The sequence below is a fragment of the Sinocyclocheilus anshuiensis genome, unplaced genomic scaffold (genome assembly GCF_001515605.1).
Source record: "Sinocyclocheilus anshuiensis isolate Anshui unplaced genomic scaffold, SAMN03320099.WGS_v1.1 scaffold1512, whole genome shotgun sequence".
NCBI classification, from domain to species: domain Eukaryota; kingdom Metazoa; phylum Chordata; class Actinopteri; order Cypriniformes; family Cyprinidae; genus Sinocyclocheilus; species Sinocyclocheilus anshuiensis.
Window position 1 is genome coordinate 68,350 of NW_015557148.1, and position 18,448 is coordinate 86,797.

Below are 18,448 nucleotides of genomic sequence, written 5' to 3' on the forward strand. Positions count from 1 at the left end.
CCCTTTATGATTGCTTGCTGCCTACCTATTCTGACCCTGCCTGCCTTGTTGATTCATGCTATTGTTTGTCTACCGCCTGCCTCGACCCTGATCACGAACACTGTTCACAATTCTGCCCAGCCTTCGTTGTGTCTAACCAGTTACCGATCTATGCCTGTATGACCTACCTTGTGAATTAATAAAGCTGCACATGGATTCTAACGCCACTGGACCGAACCAGCTCCAGCCGAAACCCCACCTAATCTCACATATGTGCAAGCTCTACGACAAAGAGTAATTCAGCTAGTTCATTCAACTCCCGGCTCCCGACACCCAGGTATAGCAGCAACCCTTCAGTTATTAAATAATTGCTTCTGGTGGCCCACTCTACAAGCAGAGACAATCGCCTTCATCAGAGACTGTGCAACTTGCAACATAACCAAATCCCCTCATCAACTGCCTGCTGGTCTCCTACAACCATTACCCATCCCACAACGCCCCTGGTCCCACATAGCCATCGACTTCATAACAGATCTGCCTGCCTCACAGGGTCACACTACCATTCTCACTCCTCTTTGTTACACACTTGTAGATAATATAATATTAATTAAATAAAAGGCCACTTAAGTGTGTATCATAAAACTATTCTCTCTTTAAGAACACTTAATTTAACTCTCTTTAAGAAACACATTTAAAAAGTGCACATTTAAACGTTTTAAAATACAAATCATTATGTTTTAATCTTTTGTTGTGTTTTAAAGTACACTTATTTTGATGTGTTGACCAACATAGAAAAGCACATGCAAATTACTTTTAATAAATTAATAAATTGTGTAAAGTAACTGAAGTGTGTTATTTAATATTACATTTAAAGTTACTATAATCTAAATGCTCTAAATTGCAACTTTATCATTACAAATGTGTAATTACACATAATTTAAATACAAACTTCAATAGAAATTACATTAACATGCATTAAGTGTCCAAAAACATTACTTAAGTACATATTTAAGTATATATACAAAGTATATTATTTCTGTAGTAAGTACTCTTTTCAAAAGTGTATTTCTTTTTCACAAGGGTAGAATAGTGATTTTCTCATTAGTTGACTGTTTAGTGACTGTTTAATATTGAAATCAATCTTTAAAATGTATGCCTTTTTGTATGTAAAGATTTTCACTAGATATGATTAAAAACAGTGCGCACGCACACGCACACACCTGAGCTCTTGCTGAGCAGCTGTAGTGTCCAATGTATCTTCTAGTTCAGTCCTCAAAGCCTCTAACTCCTCGCCCAGATCTCTCCTCTGTTTCTCAGCTCTCTCCCTCATTCCTCTTTCATTCTCCACCTCCTCTTTGAGCTCAGAGACCTGAGACATGGCCTCTCTCAGGGCTCTCTGAGCCTCTGCACGACGTGCCCCCTCTTCTTCCAGCCTGAGAGAGAAAAAATGATGAGATGTCATTCTTAAGTACTATTACTTCTTAAAGTGACTGTGCTACGAGGATTCGCTATAAGATAGACTTATGTTTGTGCATGTACCGTGACTGTAATGTGGTGATCTCTTTCTCTCTTTGGTTCACGCTGCCTCTCAGCTCAGTGACGAGTAAGCTCAGGTCAGACAGCTGCTCTTGGGCCTCCACTGCCTCTCCTTCCATCCGCCTCTTCCACTTTTCCTGTTCCAGACGGCCCTGCTCTTCCCTCTTCAGACGCTCTAAGGGAAAGGAAGAGACATTTATATATCTGTTTGTGTTGTGTTTATGAACCTGTAAAGGAATAGTCCACCCCAAAAATAAGATTCTGTTAATTATTTGTTATTTATGTTATTTATTTGTATTCTGAATTAGCCTCATACTACCCCAGCCTATTAGCTGTTATTTCTACATGGAAGACAAAAGGAGATTTTTTTTAAAGAATCTTGATGCTGTCCTTTTCCATACCAATATGGCTCATACTGTAGAGAAAATGTCTTTCAAGCTTCAAAAAGTACAAAAAAACACCATTAACACCATTAAAACACAATACATTTGCCATATAGTTCATATGATTTATTAATATTATTTCTGAAGTCATATAAGCTACTGTTTGAGCTTTGATAGTTATATATAGTTTCTTCAACTATGGGTCCGGCAGGAATTGTAGGTGGGGGGAGTGAATGTACAGCGCTCTCTCCCACCTTCAATACCACGACTGAGGTGCCCTTGAGCAAGTCACCGAACCCCCAACTGCTCCCCGGGCGCCGCAGCATAAATGGCTGCCCACTGCTCCGGGTGTGTGTTCACGGTGTGTGTGCACTTAGGATGGGATAAATGCAGAGCACTAATTCCTAGTATGGGTAACCATACTTGGCCACATGTCACGTCACTTCAAAAACATAATTTTCTTGTGTTTGATTATTATTTATTTACATTAAATACATTATTTATTTATTTTATTTTTTATGTTTTTAAGTGAAGTCTCTTATGCTCACAAAGGCTGCATTTGTTTAACCAAAATGCAGTAAAACAGCAATATTGTGAAATATTATAACAATTTAAAATAATACATTTTCTGTTTTAATAAATTTCAAAATGTAATTTATTTCTGTGTTGGCAAAGTTGAATTTTCTGCTGTCATTACTACAGTCTTCAGTGTCACATGACCATTTAGTAATCATTCTAATTAGTTGATTCAAGTTGATTGAAGTCCCTGTAAAGTCAATTCTGAGAATTGTTTCTATAACGCATTATAAATGTTACAAATGTATTGCTGAAACACATTACAAAGACTGTGAATTCTGTAGTACTGAATAGTGGAGTTAGATCAGTTAGATCTTCTGTGTTCAGGATTTTTTGGGTGGGGCTAAAACGGTGGCTCGATGACGCACTGGAGCCACCGATCATGGCCCCTCCCCTAACACTATAATAAATGTCGATGACTCACTGGAGCAAATATGTATGGGCAAATATGTATGGCTTTGTAAATCCAATTAAGCTGCTAGGAACATCCATTTAGGCTGTAGCGGTATTTGACAGTTAAGAGGCGGCAGCTTTCCCGCGAGTGGGTGTGGTTTCAGCACAGACAGCAGACACGCCCCCAGCGTTTGAGAGCAGAGGATACCGCCCATTTTTTCGAGATTTTGATAACTTATTTTATGTACTTAGCAGATTTTTTTATCATTCAAATTTGGCTGAGTGGTTAATAATACATTTTTCTGTGGTGTGACAAACTCAGAAAACATACTTAATATTGACTTTACAGGGACTTTAAGAAATATTTCTTATTATTATCAATGATAATCGATATTGTGAAAACCATAATACATTTTTGTCAGGATTCTTTGGTAAATAGAAAGTTTTATTTGCATTTAAAATGTAAAGTTTTTGTAACAATCAAAAGTCACTTTTGACCTTACTAAATAAAAGTAAAATAATCTCAATAAATAAATTAACAAACAGACATACTGACCCCAAACGGTTTTGTAAGTAAAGATTGCCATAATCATGGTTCTCAAAATGTAATAAATGCAGTCTTGAAATCTTGGAAACAAAGCCCAAATTCAACAGATCCAATGAATCATCTACACTTTTTAAATGCATAATTAACACAAGGACAGTTACCTTCTAAATCAGCGATGACAGCTTCCTGTTTGTTTTTCAGCTTGTTAAGACTCTTCACCTTCTCCTCTTCCTCTGTGAGTTGATCTGTCACTTCATTCAGTCTCTCTTCCAGCTGTTTTTTCTCCTGAAAGAGAGAAAAATTCATGAGCCACTGTACCATTGGAGCTGTATTCAAACAACAATCATCTTCTCTTTAACTACCTTGCTTAATCTGTCTCTCTGCTCTCCCAAAGTCAAGGTCTCGGCCTCCAGACTTTTCACTTTGCTTTCCAGGGTGACTTTCTCCAGCTGGAGGCGCTGACGTGTCCCCTCTTCCTCCTCTAGCTGTTCCTCCAGATCCTGAGCGAAAGAAACAGTGATGTTGACAGAAGATCCTCAATAGTGGGCACCAGACACAGACAGAAACATCCATCCTCCTCACCTGCACATGTTGCTGTATTCGCTTCTTCTCATTGGTCAGCTGAAGGGTCCTCTCCTCTTCCTCCTCCAATCGGCTCTCAAGCTCTCCCAACACATCTTCAAGTTCCTGTTTGCGACTGGCCAGCCGTGCTCTCATTTCCTCTGCCTCTGCGAATAACTCCGCCTCCGCCTGCAGCTGGTCAGTCAGTACCGACTTCTCCTCCATCAGCTTTCAAAGAGGACAACAAGATGAATGTGGAAATCAAACAAATGAACACTTTCTTGTTTTGGTGTACATGCTTGTTTGGTCAAACACGCTCAACAAAATTGAGTGAACCGAGGAAATAAAGTTACCTGTTGTTTTTTTTTGTCCAGTTCAGAAAAGTCATGCTCTAGTTTACTCAGCTTGTCTTTGGCTTTCTGAATCTGTGCTTCCCGAGCTTGAATCTCTTCATCCTGGCGGGTCACCTGTAGCAAGGGCTTCACCTGGAGGAGAGGTCAAAGGTCACAAAGCAAATTAACACAAAAGACATGCATGCAAAGTTTGGGGTCAGTATGATTTTTTTTTTCAAATAAAGAAATTAATATTTTAACAGCAAACAACAATAATTATTCATTTAATTTTAATAACTAATAATTTAATTATTAAAAATTAATAATTAATATTTTACTATTTTTATTACAATTTATTAAATTTATCAACAGTGATAGTAAAGACTTTTACATTGTTACAAAAAAAATATTGAACACAGTATTACAGTTTTTATAGAAATATTAAATAGAACAACCATCTTCAAATTTTTCTTGAGCATCAAATCAGCATATTAAAATAATTTCTACAGGTTCTTATTACACTGAAGACTGTAGTAATGTCTGCTGAAAATTCAGCTTTGCCATCACTGGAATAAATGACATTTTAAAATATAATCAAATATAATATAGTTATTTTAAAGTGTAATTAAATTTCACAATATTACCATTTTTACTGCTTTTGATCAAATATATACAGCTTTGGAGAACATAAGAGACTTCCTTCAAAAACCTTATCGACCCTAAACCTTTGACCTGTGTGTAATTCTGAGTATCCAGTAAGAGAGTATGGGGCACATTACCACTTTATTACATTATATATTGATAAAAAAGTTCTATAGTATTTGTGTTTGCATGTTAGCATTCTAACTAAATGCATTACCTTAAAATATCATCATTAGGCCTACTTAATTTTTTGAAGTTTATATGACATGTTGTGTAGTGCTGTGTGTTACCTTGGTGAAGAGTCTCCACCACTGCCAGTTTCTGAGCTTCAGGTATGCTGCACAGTTCCTCTGCATCACACGCAGAGCACTGAGCTGCTGCTGCTTCTTATGGAATGCCCTGAAAGAACACGTCAATTAACACGCATACATACACATATTACACACCACCAACCTACCACATACACACACAGACGTTTACCTCCTGGCAAGGTATCCACGGGCCACGCTCTGGAAGCGGATGATGGTGTCAGTGATCTTCAAGTCTCGTTCTTCCTCCAGGTGAGCCAAAACTCCAGCCCGGAAGAACACCTTACTCTGTCCCACCCGGAAAAGATTCTTGTCCAGCTCCAAAGCACTGATCTATAAGTACAGGAACAATACATAATCAACAACCTGTATTGACTAAACTCACATTGACTTAATAAAACACTAGAGCATCATTGACCTTTCCTACTCTGATCCTAAAGCATCTGTGCTGTTCACATTTATTAATCAGAAACTAATATAATATAATATCCTCTATCAAATCAATATTGTGAACTCAGCCAAAAAGGTTTATGTTTGAATAACATCACTTACCATTAGCTCACACGCCTGTTTGCCATCCATAAAGGTTCGAGGAATAGCATTTGGAGTCAAGATCTCATACCTGAGACAAATAAGACAATATAAGATTTCTCATTTATGCAAGCTATAAACGTTTACTTACTTTACTTATGTTAATGGGGACATTCCATAGACTTATATTGTTTTTATATACAGCTAGTTATGAATAACCTAACCTTTTGGTTTTGCCTGATTTAGCTCACTTCTGGGTAATTTTTTTTTCCTCAAAATATGGTTAAGCAGGATACACACACACCTCTGTCTGAACTCCTGGAATGGGATGCGGTTCGGGAAGCCCTGTCTGCAGATCCTAATTCCCTCCAGCACCCCATTACATCTTAGCTGATCCAGAACCAGGTGAGGACTCAACTTCCCTGCCTGTGATAATTTAAAGAACAAAAATGAGGGATGCTCCAATATTAAAACTATGAAACAACTGATATTACATTCAATACTATTTTATACTCTAAATAAATAAAAAATAAAACACATCAAATTAAAAACAAATTAAAATCAACTATTTAAAATGCTATATGTGAATTTAATGTACAATATGAAAAATAGCTATTCATGTTGAGATTTGCTAAAAATCTCATGTAAAAAAATACATTTAACAATCACAGCAATGACAGAGTGTTAGATGACAGCAAATCTAATCTAAGGCTGTACCCGAAATCGCCCCCATACCCTTAAATAGGGCACTATTTGAGGGGACAGCCATTTTTAGTGGTGTCCGAAACCATAGTGGATGTTCTCCATGCACTCATTCAATCCCACAATGCACCGCAAAAATGAGTGTACAACCGGTGCACGCTCAACTGCTAGAGAATACCCATAACGCACTGTGAGAGTCGTGCACCGAATGAATTGCCGCGTCTCGCCAGAAGATGGCGCCCGCAGCTGAATCATCCATTCATTTTACAAAGCGCTCGTCCATGGCGTACAGCGTAATACAACACATGTATAAATTCATTGTAAATTGATTATTAAATTGTTTAAATAGGGTTTATACATACGGAGCCCCGCACATGACATGCAAGAAAAAATAAATAAATAGTGCGCACGATTTACTAATTCATTCCCTCGATGTACTAAAACGTACACACTATTACTATTTCGTTCCCTCGATTTGCTAAATCGTGCACACAATTTACTAATTCGTTCTCTCGATTTATAAATCGTGTGCACGATTTAGCAAAACGAGGGAACGAATTAGTAAATCGAGCGCACAATTTATAAATTGAGGGAACAAAATAGTAAATCGTGCACATGATTTAGGCTACGTCCACACGAAGCCAGAGCTTTCCCTATCCGATCTTTTTTTTCCCTCGTCTCAAGAAATATCTGTCCACACGAAACCGACACAAAACGACACAAAACGATGTAGTATACATCGTCTTCGCATCCTGATAGCAATCATTAAGTTAAGTGGTCTAAATATATTTATATGTATTTATATATTCTGTGGAAGGCTTAGGACCAAGAAATGTTCGTCCAATCAAAACGCTCGGTCCGAGCATTTTAATGGGCTTTTCTACCTGCCTGTCAACGTATGTATTAGCATACCTCTGTGCAGACAGAGCTTAGAATAGCAGGCAAACATCAACAACCAGATCTTCCTGCCTGGTATGAATGACACATGATGTAGCCAGCGGTTCCCAATTCTAGTCCTCGTGATTCAGATAACCAGCTCATTAGAAGTGAGGTACGTGCATGAACTGTGTTCCAATCGATATGATAACACAGTATTCTTTGCTCCCTCCTCCCTGAGCAGGGGAAATCCTTTGAAGTTTACTTCACTTCGGAACATGGGCTGGAATTGGGAACGCTGATGTAGCCTATTGTAGTAATGTTGTTTCTGGTATTCTGGTCTGTGAGCGTATATGTGTTCAGGGGGCGTGGCTTTGGACGGTGATTGCAGGGAGGGTGGGACGTTCACTTTCAGTGCTATCAGGCTAAAGTTAGCATTTTCCAAGATCTCCTACTGCACCTTTAATCATTAACACTGAATGTAGATCTTTAAAAACACACTGGATGAGCTGAATTTGGTTACACTTTATTTTGATAGACCACTTTAGACATTCTACATCTAACTCCAAGTAACAGTGTTTGTTCATGTTTTTGTTGCTGTTACGTGACGTAGCGGTGTCTGACTAGGGGCGAGACGTGGGCTGATGACATCATCGTTTCAGAAAATATACGGATTCGCTGTCCACACGAAAACGCAAGGGCGGATTTTTCAGATTTATCCACTCTGGGGTGGAAACCAAAAAATATCGGTTTCACTCTCCCAAAACGCCAGATCTGTGTGGACAAAATGCCTATACGATTCAAAATGTATGCGTATACAGCTAAACGCATCTCCGTGTGGACGGGGCCTTAGCCTACTATTTTTTTCCTGCATGCCATGTGCGGGGCTCCATATTTACATAATTTCCGTGACAGAGTTCAAGATAAATCCTTTAATCTTACTACTGGAGCTGCTAGTTTGCCAGTTTCAAATGATTATTTGAACATTAAACAGCAAGCACAAACTATGCAAAAGAGGCAGTCCTTCTGGTGCACACAGTGTCCAAATTCACTCACTCCTTTTAGTGAACTGAATTAGTGACCTAATGTAGTGAATGAGGGTATGGGGGGGATTTCAGATTAAGCCTAAATGAGCATGCATACTTAAATAGACAATATTCACCGATAACAATACATTTTAATTAACATTTTGTGCAACCCTACAATAAACATTTTACTATCAGTTATATACTATATGAAACTTTTAAAAAGGCACTTTAGTCAAATGTTAAGTTCTCATTAAGAAAGGAGAAATACCATGACATCCATTTTTAGTAAGATTCTTTCTTACCCTTTTCTCATGGTTAGGGATGATGCAGCGCAGGAAGTTGGGGTTGGTGTTGCGGAGGGTGGCCATCAGTTTAGTCAGGGACTCTTTGTAGAGTTGGCCCACCGTGCGGAACATGCCCTTCTTCGTCTTGAGCCCGGCAGCCCCAAAACTCACCGGTCCACTGCTCTCACCAGATGACACCTGATCCAGACCCACAATCCTCTCCACTGACAAGCACAAAACAGGGATGTTATTGTATAAAATGAACATGTGCATTGAGCACTATGACTTTACATTAGTGCTATTAAAACATACATACTGTACAAGAACCAGAAAGATATTTTTTTCTGTTCAGGTAGAAGTCTTAGTATGAATGTATTGTACTGAGACCTTTAACATTTACCAAACAGAAAAAAAATCTACGTTTAAAGCACATTAAGAAAGATGCTTCACGACGAATAAACTAGAGACAAGCGGATCACAATTATCTAATGTTAAACCAAACTGAACTAATTAGCATGAGCTCTATAGCAACCCATGAAAAGAAAAACTACACATTCTGCTAAACTACAGTGCAAAACAGCAACCCACACATCACATCACAATCTGATGCTATGAAAGAGAGATGAAAGAAAGAGTGAAGGGTTAATCAACAGTTAGATGAACTGATGAAGAGGTTAAAAGAGGAAGAGCAGAAAAACCTACTGCTGTCAGTGCCATTGGTTTGCAGTGTGGCATAAGAGTCGAAAAAGTACACGCGAGGAAGAGTTTGAATATCTGAGAGAAGAGAAGAGAAGAGAAGAGAAGAGAAGAGAAGAGAAGAGAAGAGAAGAGAAGACATCACAAAGCAAAGCGTTAGTCTATAGTAGATTACATTATTAAATATTAGTAGTGAAATGAAAAATTAATTATTAATACTGCATTATCAAACATTTATTAATAAATAATTGTACCAGTTTGTAATTGTACCAAACAATTCATTTATTATTTATTATTGTTGTTGATGTTAAAAATAATAAACATTAATAATTACTTATTTATTTATTTAAACAAACAAATTATTAGTAGTAGTAGTTGTCTTGCTTCTGAATTTGAAACTTTGGGAAGTAATAATAATAATAATAATTGCATTTATTTGTTTATTGTCTTCTGAAATTTTGGAAAATTAATAATAATATTATTAATAATAATAATAATACCAACAACAACAACAAGATTATTATTTGTTTATTTGCTTGTTTCTGCTTAAAATATTAGTAATAGAATAATAATAATATTGCATTATTAACCAATTATTAATAAATAACAATTATATATTATCTTTAAGGCTGTAGTTAAGCCATTTAAAGGTTTGTATTGTTTGTACCAGTTTGTAACTGTATGAAGAAATTAATTAATTTATTGTTGGTGGTGACGTTGTTGATGTTAATAATAATATCTATTTGTTATTAATTTAATTATTAATTTATTTATCCTAATAATAATAATAATAATAATAATACCTGTATTTTATTTGACGACTTGACTTTATTACTTTACTTTACTTTACTTTACTTTACTTTACTTTACTTTACTTTACTTTACTTTTTATTACTTTACTTTACTTTACTTTACTTTACTTTACTTTACTTTACTTTACTTTACTTTACTTTACTTTACTTTACTTTACTTTACTTTACTCAACTCACCCTCCCTCCAGAGCTCAGAGATGAAGGGGTCAGATGACTGGTGCAGGAGAGACGCAATATTATCATTCAACGGATCCATGTTCTTTATCAGCCACTCATCTGCCTTATAGTCCACCTAGAGTAAGAAACTCCATTATGACTTCATGTTGACTAGAAAACAGAAAAATGGAGGATACACCGTGGCAAAAATATAAATCTGACCTTGCCAGCATAGTGTATAATGGAGAAGTCGGCCTCTTCTTTAAGCTGCCTCGGCCGCATGAACTTCGAGTGTGAACCCTGCTCAGCTGACAGCTTGTCCACAAATGAGTGATCAGTTGCCCTTGGAAACCAACACTCCTCATCCAACAATGCCAGGACGCCAGGAGGATGAGCCTGTGGAGCAAACCAGTCAGAAACACTACAAAGACACAGCATGTCAAATCAGGTGGTTCTCTATGATGTGAATTAAGATCTACACACACACACACACACACACACACACACACACACACACACACTGACCGGTCTCTCAATGAGGTCGATACAGGGCTGAAGATCCAGACCGAAGTCGATGAAGTTCCACTCGATGCCCTCTCGCTGGTACTCCTCTTGCTCCAGTACAAACATGGTGTGATTGAACAGCTGCTGTAGTTTCTCATTAGTGTAGTTGATACATAACTGCTCGAATGAGTTCAGCTGTTGTGAGAGAGACAAAGGGAGAGATTAATATTTACGAGCAGAATAATAAACAATCACTAAGACCCTCGCATATCGCCCACCTGGAAGATCTCAAATCCAGCGATGTCCAGGATCCCGATGAATGAGGCTCCCTGACGCTGTCTGCGGTCCAGGGCTCTATTGATCCGGTGCACCAGCCAGCGGAACAGACGCTCATATGTGGCCTTCGCCAAAGCCTCCACTGCGAAATCAGCCTGAACACGCCCACAGAAATGGAAAAAAAAAATGAATGTTTCTATAGTACAGCATTGTTGAAGTACAAGTATATTACTGTAGGTGGTCTTAATGTGCAACGATGTTCACAGCTGGTTCAGACAAAAGCTGTGATATATTGCTTGATGCTTTGACACCTACTAAAAATTAGCCATATATTAAAATTCTGAAATATGAATATTAAATTTGATTTTACTTAAGAATGAATATTTAAATTAAGTAAATCGTTTTAGTGTAAAAATGGTCCCTTTCTGTGTCAACAAGGCTATTTGTAGTTGCAATGTACATCTGTAGTATTTCAAAGCACTACATGAAGCCACAAAAACACACACCTGCTGCTTGGTCTGAGCCTTCTGGACATACTCGCGGCCCACTTTGATGCGGGGAGTGAGAATGGCTCGGCTAAACTCCAGTACACTGATGCCCAGCAGGTGGCTGAGTTTCTGCGCTGCTGTGTCATCCGGCATTGAGGCCTGATCTGTGTTCTTCTCTTTGTGAAACGTGATGTTCCCAAACTGCAGCACTGCAGAGATCACCTTTAACATAGCTGAAGAGAGAGAGAGAGATAGCAAGATGGACAGAAGGATGGAAAATCAATTTTATTTTTCAGATTTCATGTACATATTTTATAAAATCTTGTGGATGTTTCCTTCTAGATCTATTTGAGACCCTCCTCTCTTACATGTGGATTCTTCCTGTGTGAAGCCCATGATAGTCACTGAGTCCATTGTCTGAGTGAAGTTTTCTGAATCACTCTGACCCGGAACAGGAAGTGACCCCCCGCAGAGGAAGCGATACTGATCCGCACTGCCCAGCAGAAGTTCCTCTACAGAGAGACAATGGATAAATAATTACAATAATAATGTTTGCATAGAAGACAACAGAAACCTTTATATTTTTGACGCTGTGTTGTGTGTGGTCTACTGACTTCTCATGGCCTCAGAAGCTCCAGAGAGGAGCTGGTAGAAGATATGGAAGGTTCGCTCGTCTTTAGCCTGACGAATGGCTCGAGACTTCTCCAGCAGATCTGATACACATGCGGGTTAAAGAAAAATGCACCAATATACACCTTGTTTATATGCTGTACATTATAGGCTTTACTCATTTATTGAGTAAAGTAGCCCAAATTTATGAATGGCATTGGATAACAAAATACAAAGTAGTATCTGCAAACAAAGATGCTTTAACCTTTCACACAACTAACGTTACTTTTCTGAGCAATTTTTTTTTTTCAATTATCAAACTGGTGTAAAGGTGATTTTAGTGAGTGTATGAAGGATACAGGTTTCAATATTAGCACCAACAATATATCCAGCAACATCAAAATTGATCCTGATGAATTTGCCCTAAAACAAATTGAAAAGCATGTCAGACCAGATCAAAACATCAAGATTTATATCTAGGTTCAAGTGATGATGGTTAGGTGTACTGTTGCAGAGCTTACAAATCTAGAAGAGTTGTCATTTTTGACAGTTTTGGCATTGCCAAAGGCTTCAAGAATGGGGTTTGCCTGCAGTAACTGTCTCTCCAGTTCCCCCTAGACACAGGACAGGAAGAACAGCATGTTAGAGCAGGAATATTACCCACATTCCAGCAAATATCATGCATTCAGAGACCCCGCAGCACCAGCACCAGCAGCATATGACTGCAGCCAAACAACTCTCACACTCTCTTGCACAAACACACATACATGTTTACTTCACTAAATGGAGACTTACCACAGATGTCTATTAATTTTAAATAAAGCAAATTATAATTACTACAGAATCCAAAGATTAACTTGGTGATTATCAAGGTGTGGGGTGTTGATAATACACAAAAAGGGGGTTAAAAAGATAATAATAAAAAAAAAAATTATATATATACAGAAAATAAAGAAAAATCTAGGCAGTTAATTACATTTTTTAAAAATTGAAAGAACATGCATTGTTTTTTTGGGGGGTTTTTTTACAGAAAAGTGATATGAAGTCAGACGAAAAATTGCATAAAACATTTTTTAATAAAATCAAATAAATAAATGTACTTTATAGTTTAATAAATATAAACTATGTAAATTAGGTCAAACAAAATAAAAAAAAACACTGCCCTAAAGCAAACCAAGAAAATTGTGTACAATAAAAAAGGAAATAAATAAAAATAAAAATTAGAAATAGAAATAGTTAAATTTGTCCTAAATTAAAGGTCAGAACCACACACACACAGTGTTTATGAGTGCAAACTCATAAAATTGCAGCTCAGCAAAAGCCTTTAGATGAAAAAAAAAATCCATGTACAGTGCAGATAACCTCTGTTTGGTTTCGCTCTTACCCATAGACCAGTTTGGTCTATATAGGTCAAAAAAATACCATAGCAAAGCTTTAATATACATACAGCGCTCCCGACAGGCCCATAATGGAAGCATTAGCGCACAACCATACTCACATACTGCACAGTCTGTTAGAGTCCACAAAAAAGAGAGAGATGGGGTGGTTGAACAAGTGAACAGGACAAACAGGGGACAAAAAATAGAACATATTGATGAGCAAAAACATAAAAACATGGTTAAAAAACAAAGCAAAACAAATAAATCCACACAGATTAATTGGACATATGATATCACACATTATGAGATTAAAGTGGCAGGACATGAATTAGAACCGCTGTAGTCTGACTTCCTTCCTATCAGCCGGATTTGTCAGTCATGAAGAGAAAAACCCCCACTCACCCTGTTCACAGCGCTACTGCCACGACCCAGAGAGCGCGTACCATCCATCTTCAGCGCAGAACAGAGAACAAAGAGAAAGAGAAAAGAAGAAGAGAAACAGCAGGACCCAGGAAAGAGAGGAGACAGGGAGAGAAGTGCAACCAAGAACAGCGAAAAGAGAAATATTAGAGAAAAGATGCATATAGCCAGCATACAGATTTATAATTCAAGAGTTAACAATAAGGATAATCTGTGGCAAGTGTGAAAGTTCCAGCTGACATTATAAACAATATTTAAAACAATTGACGCTATTTTTAATTTTCTTTTTTTTCTAAATAAATTTTGATTTCCACAAAATAGTATAATTTTAATTTTATTATTTGCCATTTATTGGCTATCAGCAACAGCATAACAAATTATCATCTGCATTCGTTATCGGACATAATTTTAATAATGTATAAAACTTAGCATTTAATGAAAAATATTTTGGCAGATTTAATAAAAAAATTTTGCTAAAAATATAACCATATATAACCAATAGAATTTTTATTGGTGAACATATTGGCAAGGCAAGTATAAACAACAGACACTGGATCTGCAGAACATTAAAATTGTATTATTGCATTATGTATTATTTATCCTTATTGATGAACAGAACTTCTGTAACAGAAGTGAGTTATTGGACAACTAGGCAGCAGCAATAAATAAATACATAAAACAACAAAATCAAAAGGTAAGCATGTGCTGACTTGTTAGAAAAGCAGAAAAAGAAACGTATGGCAATCCCCAGTCCTCACCTGAAGGGCGCTGTCTTTGGGACGACCCAGAGTGCCAGACTTGTGTGAGGATGCCACATGTGCCAGATACTGAATCACTTTTTTTGTGTTCTCTGTCTTTCCTGCACCGGATTCCCCTCTGAACACACACACACACACACACACACACACACACACACACACAGAACAAATAAACCACCTTCTGCTGTAAAATAGGTTTAGACTATTTTCAGAGTTATTCAAACAAATACGAGCAGATGACTTAGCTGGAAGATACTAAACATATGCTGGAACAAATTAGCAACACATGTAAAGGGAAAGAAAATAATGATCTGTGGAAAAACAGATCGTCCGTCTGAATGAAGTAAGTTCATTTACATTATACCAGGACTGAGGGAATAAACAGGGCAAGACTTTCTGGTAACTTTGACTTTTTGTGGCCTTTAGGCTTCTGCTGGGTCTACTAAGAGAAACAAGTCAAATAGCTACAGCTCAAACTTACATCTCTCCAACTTAAATGTTCATTGTTTTCCAGTCATAAGAAATCATGAGTTTTGATGGCCTGAAAGAGCTGAAGAATATTATTCTGAACTTTCTGCTGTAATTCCACAAATATGTAGTCAAACTCAAATATAACTCACGTGCACAGGATGGACTGATCTTCTCTGTCTGTATGAGGGAAACAATACACATGAAGAGGGACATTAGCATGACCAATGAACAATTAAAGTGATTGCTCTCACCGATTTGAATATGGCTCTGAATTATGTGACTGTCAATATGAAACGTTTGCTATTTAAGAGAAAACATATAAAGTAATGTAATAACCATGCTTAGAGAATAATAACTTATTTATAAGGATCTATAATCTATAAGGTAGAGGAGACACCCAAAGACACTGCACGTATAACACAGTTACACAAACATATTCATATTGAGAGCATCTACACTGGAGATTCTGAACCAGGTTTTGACTCAGGACCCAGATTTTACATTGGACAATGGAAATAAAGCTGAAATAAAATAATGATTAAAAATACTTATTAAAAAATAATATTTCCATTTCTAGCAAAAACTAACTGAAATAAATAAGTTTAATCTAAAGTACTAAAATTGCTAAAACTGAAAAATAAAGCAAAACAGAAATATAAAAAACTAATGACAAAAGCACATAACAAAATTACTAAAACTTAAAATTTTAAATTAAAGGCTAATTCAAAAATATTAATAAATAGTATATAGCATGTATAGTATATAAATAATGCTAAAATAAAAGTGGCTAAATTGTATTAGCATTAGTCCCAAGTGACAGATGAATCTGCAGCAAAACATCATGCCTCAGGCATCAACAACAAAAGATGTGTGTTTTCTCCTCCCTTTTAGAAGTTGCTAAGCCTATTTATTTTGCTATTTTACCTATATGCATGATTATATGGTTTGCAATTATTTGCATTTAGCATTTTTCTCTGCTGTTCGCAACCCAATCAGAACAGATCTGCAGCGCACCAGCTCAACAGAAATCATCAAACTGTATCTAGTTAATCCATTAATGAATAAATTAAATTAATAAATAATGTTTATAAATTGGACTTCCAGTTGTATTTTCTATCTCAAAGCCTTTAAATAAGACTAAAAAAATTAGAACAGTAAAACTTTCTGACACAGTTAAAAAACAAAATTCACATTATGTCATTTATTAGAAATGAGTTAAGACTCATGACATAATCGGCATGGCTCTTTTTCCCTGAAAACACACACACACACACCGGTCTGGCCAGTTTATTAACCACAGACACACCCTGAAGAGCAGGATACGGGGTGAAAATGCCAAATCTTAGTGTCTCAGTCATGCTTGGGGTTTCACACTGTTACCAAGTATGTGAAAAAACTTGAAACAACGTGAAACTGGCTCCTTCTTTCTAAATATTTTGATGCAGAGGTGTATGAATAAATTCAGAAAAACTGAAGCAGCCTACAGCAGGTTAGTTGGTTGCCATGGTACCTTGCAGCATGCTCCTGTAGGCCGCCTCTGATATGGCGTAGATATGTGGAGGCATCTCATGCCGTTTCTTCCCACGATACATCTCTATGATGGATTCTGTATAGATGGGCAGGTTCTTATAGGGGTTGATCACCACACAAAACAGGCCGGAGTATGTCTGTCAGACATCACACACAAACACCAGAATTCAGACAGATTGAAATAAAGTTGTATATGTAGAAACTATTCTTGGCAGAGCTGCACAGACAGACCACCCACAGACTGCCCACAGTCTGTTCACTGACTGCCTGATGGATACTGCACACAAAACTAGCAGTTACTTGCAAAAATCAGAAGCTCAGATCTGATTGGCTGCCTTTACCCAGATTCCTTAAGTCACAGTGCTCAGGTTTTGATCAGTCCAACGCACATTTTCAAAGTGTTCCATTATTTTTTTTTTAAAGAACTTTAGGTTTGCTGTGCTTGTTTGTAGGACTGCACAATTTGGGCAAAAATGTTATAAATCAATGTAACTATTATAAAATAAAAACATTAAACAAAATAAATAATGTAAATTGTAAAATAAAAAAGAATTCAGTGTAAAATAAAAAACAATTTAGTGTTTAAGAAAAATATAATAATAATAATAATAATATTATTTTACAGTACAACTGTAAAATTACAATAATAGTATTTGAGTCTTAATTTCTTTATTTTGAGCTTTGATTGAGCTTTTATTTTGGTGGAAAACCAAAGGGTTAAAGCTTCTCCTTTGTTGGCAAATATATTTATTTAAATAAATAAATTTTAATATTCATACAAAGTCATATTGTGATTTTAATTTTATTTTGATTAATCGTTCAGCACTAGTGCTTTTGTTTGAGGCGCTTAGTTGGAAGTAAATTAGATATTCACAAGCACAACTTATATTCTATTTTGCTTTTGGAGTTATATTACGTTAGAAGAAGAAGAATACATTTACCACATTAAAGGGGTCATATGATGCGATTTCTATTTTTCCTTTTCTTTAGTGTGTTATGTAGCTATTTGTGCATGTGTAAGATCTGCAGAGTTACAAAGCTCAAAGTCTCCCACAAAAGGATTTATTCTATCTAAAAGAGAAGGCTGATCCAGACCGGGCTAAAACGTCTCATTCAAACACGGCCCCACATCTCTACGTCACGATGTGGAAATATTTGCTTAATGTTCACGCAAAGAAAGAAGGCGTGGTTTCAGGAACCGCAGTAGTGTTGATGCAGCCATGTCAGGGAGACGCTGTGTGTTCTGTGCGAAAGCAAAAGCACTTTATTTGGCCTTCTGAAAGTAGATGCAATGAGGAATCACTGGTTAAGATTTATTTACAACAGAACAGCACAACCCAGATGTTCGAATTTGTGCAACGCATTTTATGGACAACAGTTTTGTGAACCTAGGAGAGTAGCCTACAAGGCTGGCTGTGCAAAGGCTATTTCTAAAAAAAAAAGGGTCAATTCCGACTTTGCTATGACAATCTGGCGCTTATTCTGAATCAGCTACTGTAAGTATGTTTTCTTAATAGTTGAAGTATTTGCTATTGACTGTTCAAATGCGGATTTTTGCGCCGTGTATAGTATCGCGTCGTGTGTCTGTGCGTGAGAGAGAGACCGGGTCACATCACAGTGGAGTCAGCTTTCTTAATCGCGGCTTGTGTACTGCAAATACATACGAGCATC

General features: G+C 36.9%; 1 protein-coding gene across 5 annotated transcripts in view; it reads right to left on the reverse strand.

Moving 5' to 3' along the window:
- LOC107678126 (myosin-10-like) overlaps positions 1-18,448 on the reverse strand; it is a 40,628-nt gene that overhangs the window by 11,504 nt on the left and 10,676 nt on the right. For 2 of the 5 annotated variants that reach the window (XM_016473288.1, XM_016473284.1), the window contains exons 4-30: positions 16,758-16,914; positions 15,397-15,424; positions 14,777-14,894; positions 14,001-14,048; positions 13,718-13,729; positions 12,741-12,833; positions 12,579-12,642; positions 12,225-12,323; positions 11,979-12,122; positions 11,629-11,843; positions 11,125-11,277; positions 10,868-11,041; positions 10,565-10,738; positions 10,364-10,478; positions 9,381-9,452; positions 9,267-9,287; positions 8,697-8,902; positions 6,093-6,214; positions 5,810-5,879; positions 5,430-5,590; positions 5,240-5,348; positions 4,329-4,460; positions 3,997-4,203; positions 3,777-3,914; positions 3,576-3,699; positions 1,519-1,690; positions 1,200-1,412 (exon numbers count right to left, since the gene is read on the reverse strand). In XM_016473288.1, coding sequence (XP_016328774.1) covers positions 1,200-1,412; positions 1,519-1,690; positions 3,576-3,699; positions 3,777-3,914; positions 3,997-4,203; positions 4,329-4,460; positions 5,240-5,348; positions 5,430-5,590; positions 5,810-5,879; positions 6,093-6,214; positions 8,697-8,902; positions 9,267-9,287; positions 9,381-9,452; positions 10,364-10,478; positions 10,565-10,738; positions 10,868-11,041; positions 11,125-11,277; positions 11,629-11,843; positions 11,979-12,122; positions 12,225-12,323; positions 12,579-12,642; positions 12,741-12,833; positions 13,718-13,729; positions 14,001-14,048; positions 14,777-14,894; positions 15,397-15,424; positions 16,758-16,914 — 3,341 coding nt within the window. The remainder of the gene's footprint in view (positions 1-1,199; positions 1,413-1,518; positions 1,691-3,575; positions 3,700-3,776; positions 3,915-3,996; positions 4,204-4,328; positions 4,461-5,239; positions 5,349-5,429; positions 5,591-5,809; positions 5,880-6,092; positions 6,215-8,696; positions 8,903-9,266; positions 9,288-9,380; positions 9,453-10,363; positions 10,479-10,564; positions 10,739-10,867; positions 11,042-11,124; positions 11,278-11,628; positions 11,844-11,978; positions 12,123-12,224; positions 12,324-12,578; positions 12,643-12,740; positions 12,834-13,717; positions 13,730-14,000; positions 14,049-14,776; positions 14,895-15,396; positions 15,425-16,757; positions 16,915-18,448) is intronic. The other 3 variants (XM_016473285.1, XM_016473287.1, XM_016473289.1) reach the window with 3 other exon arrangements.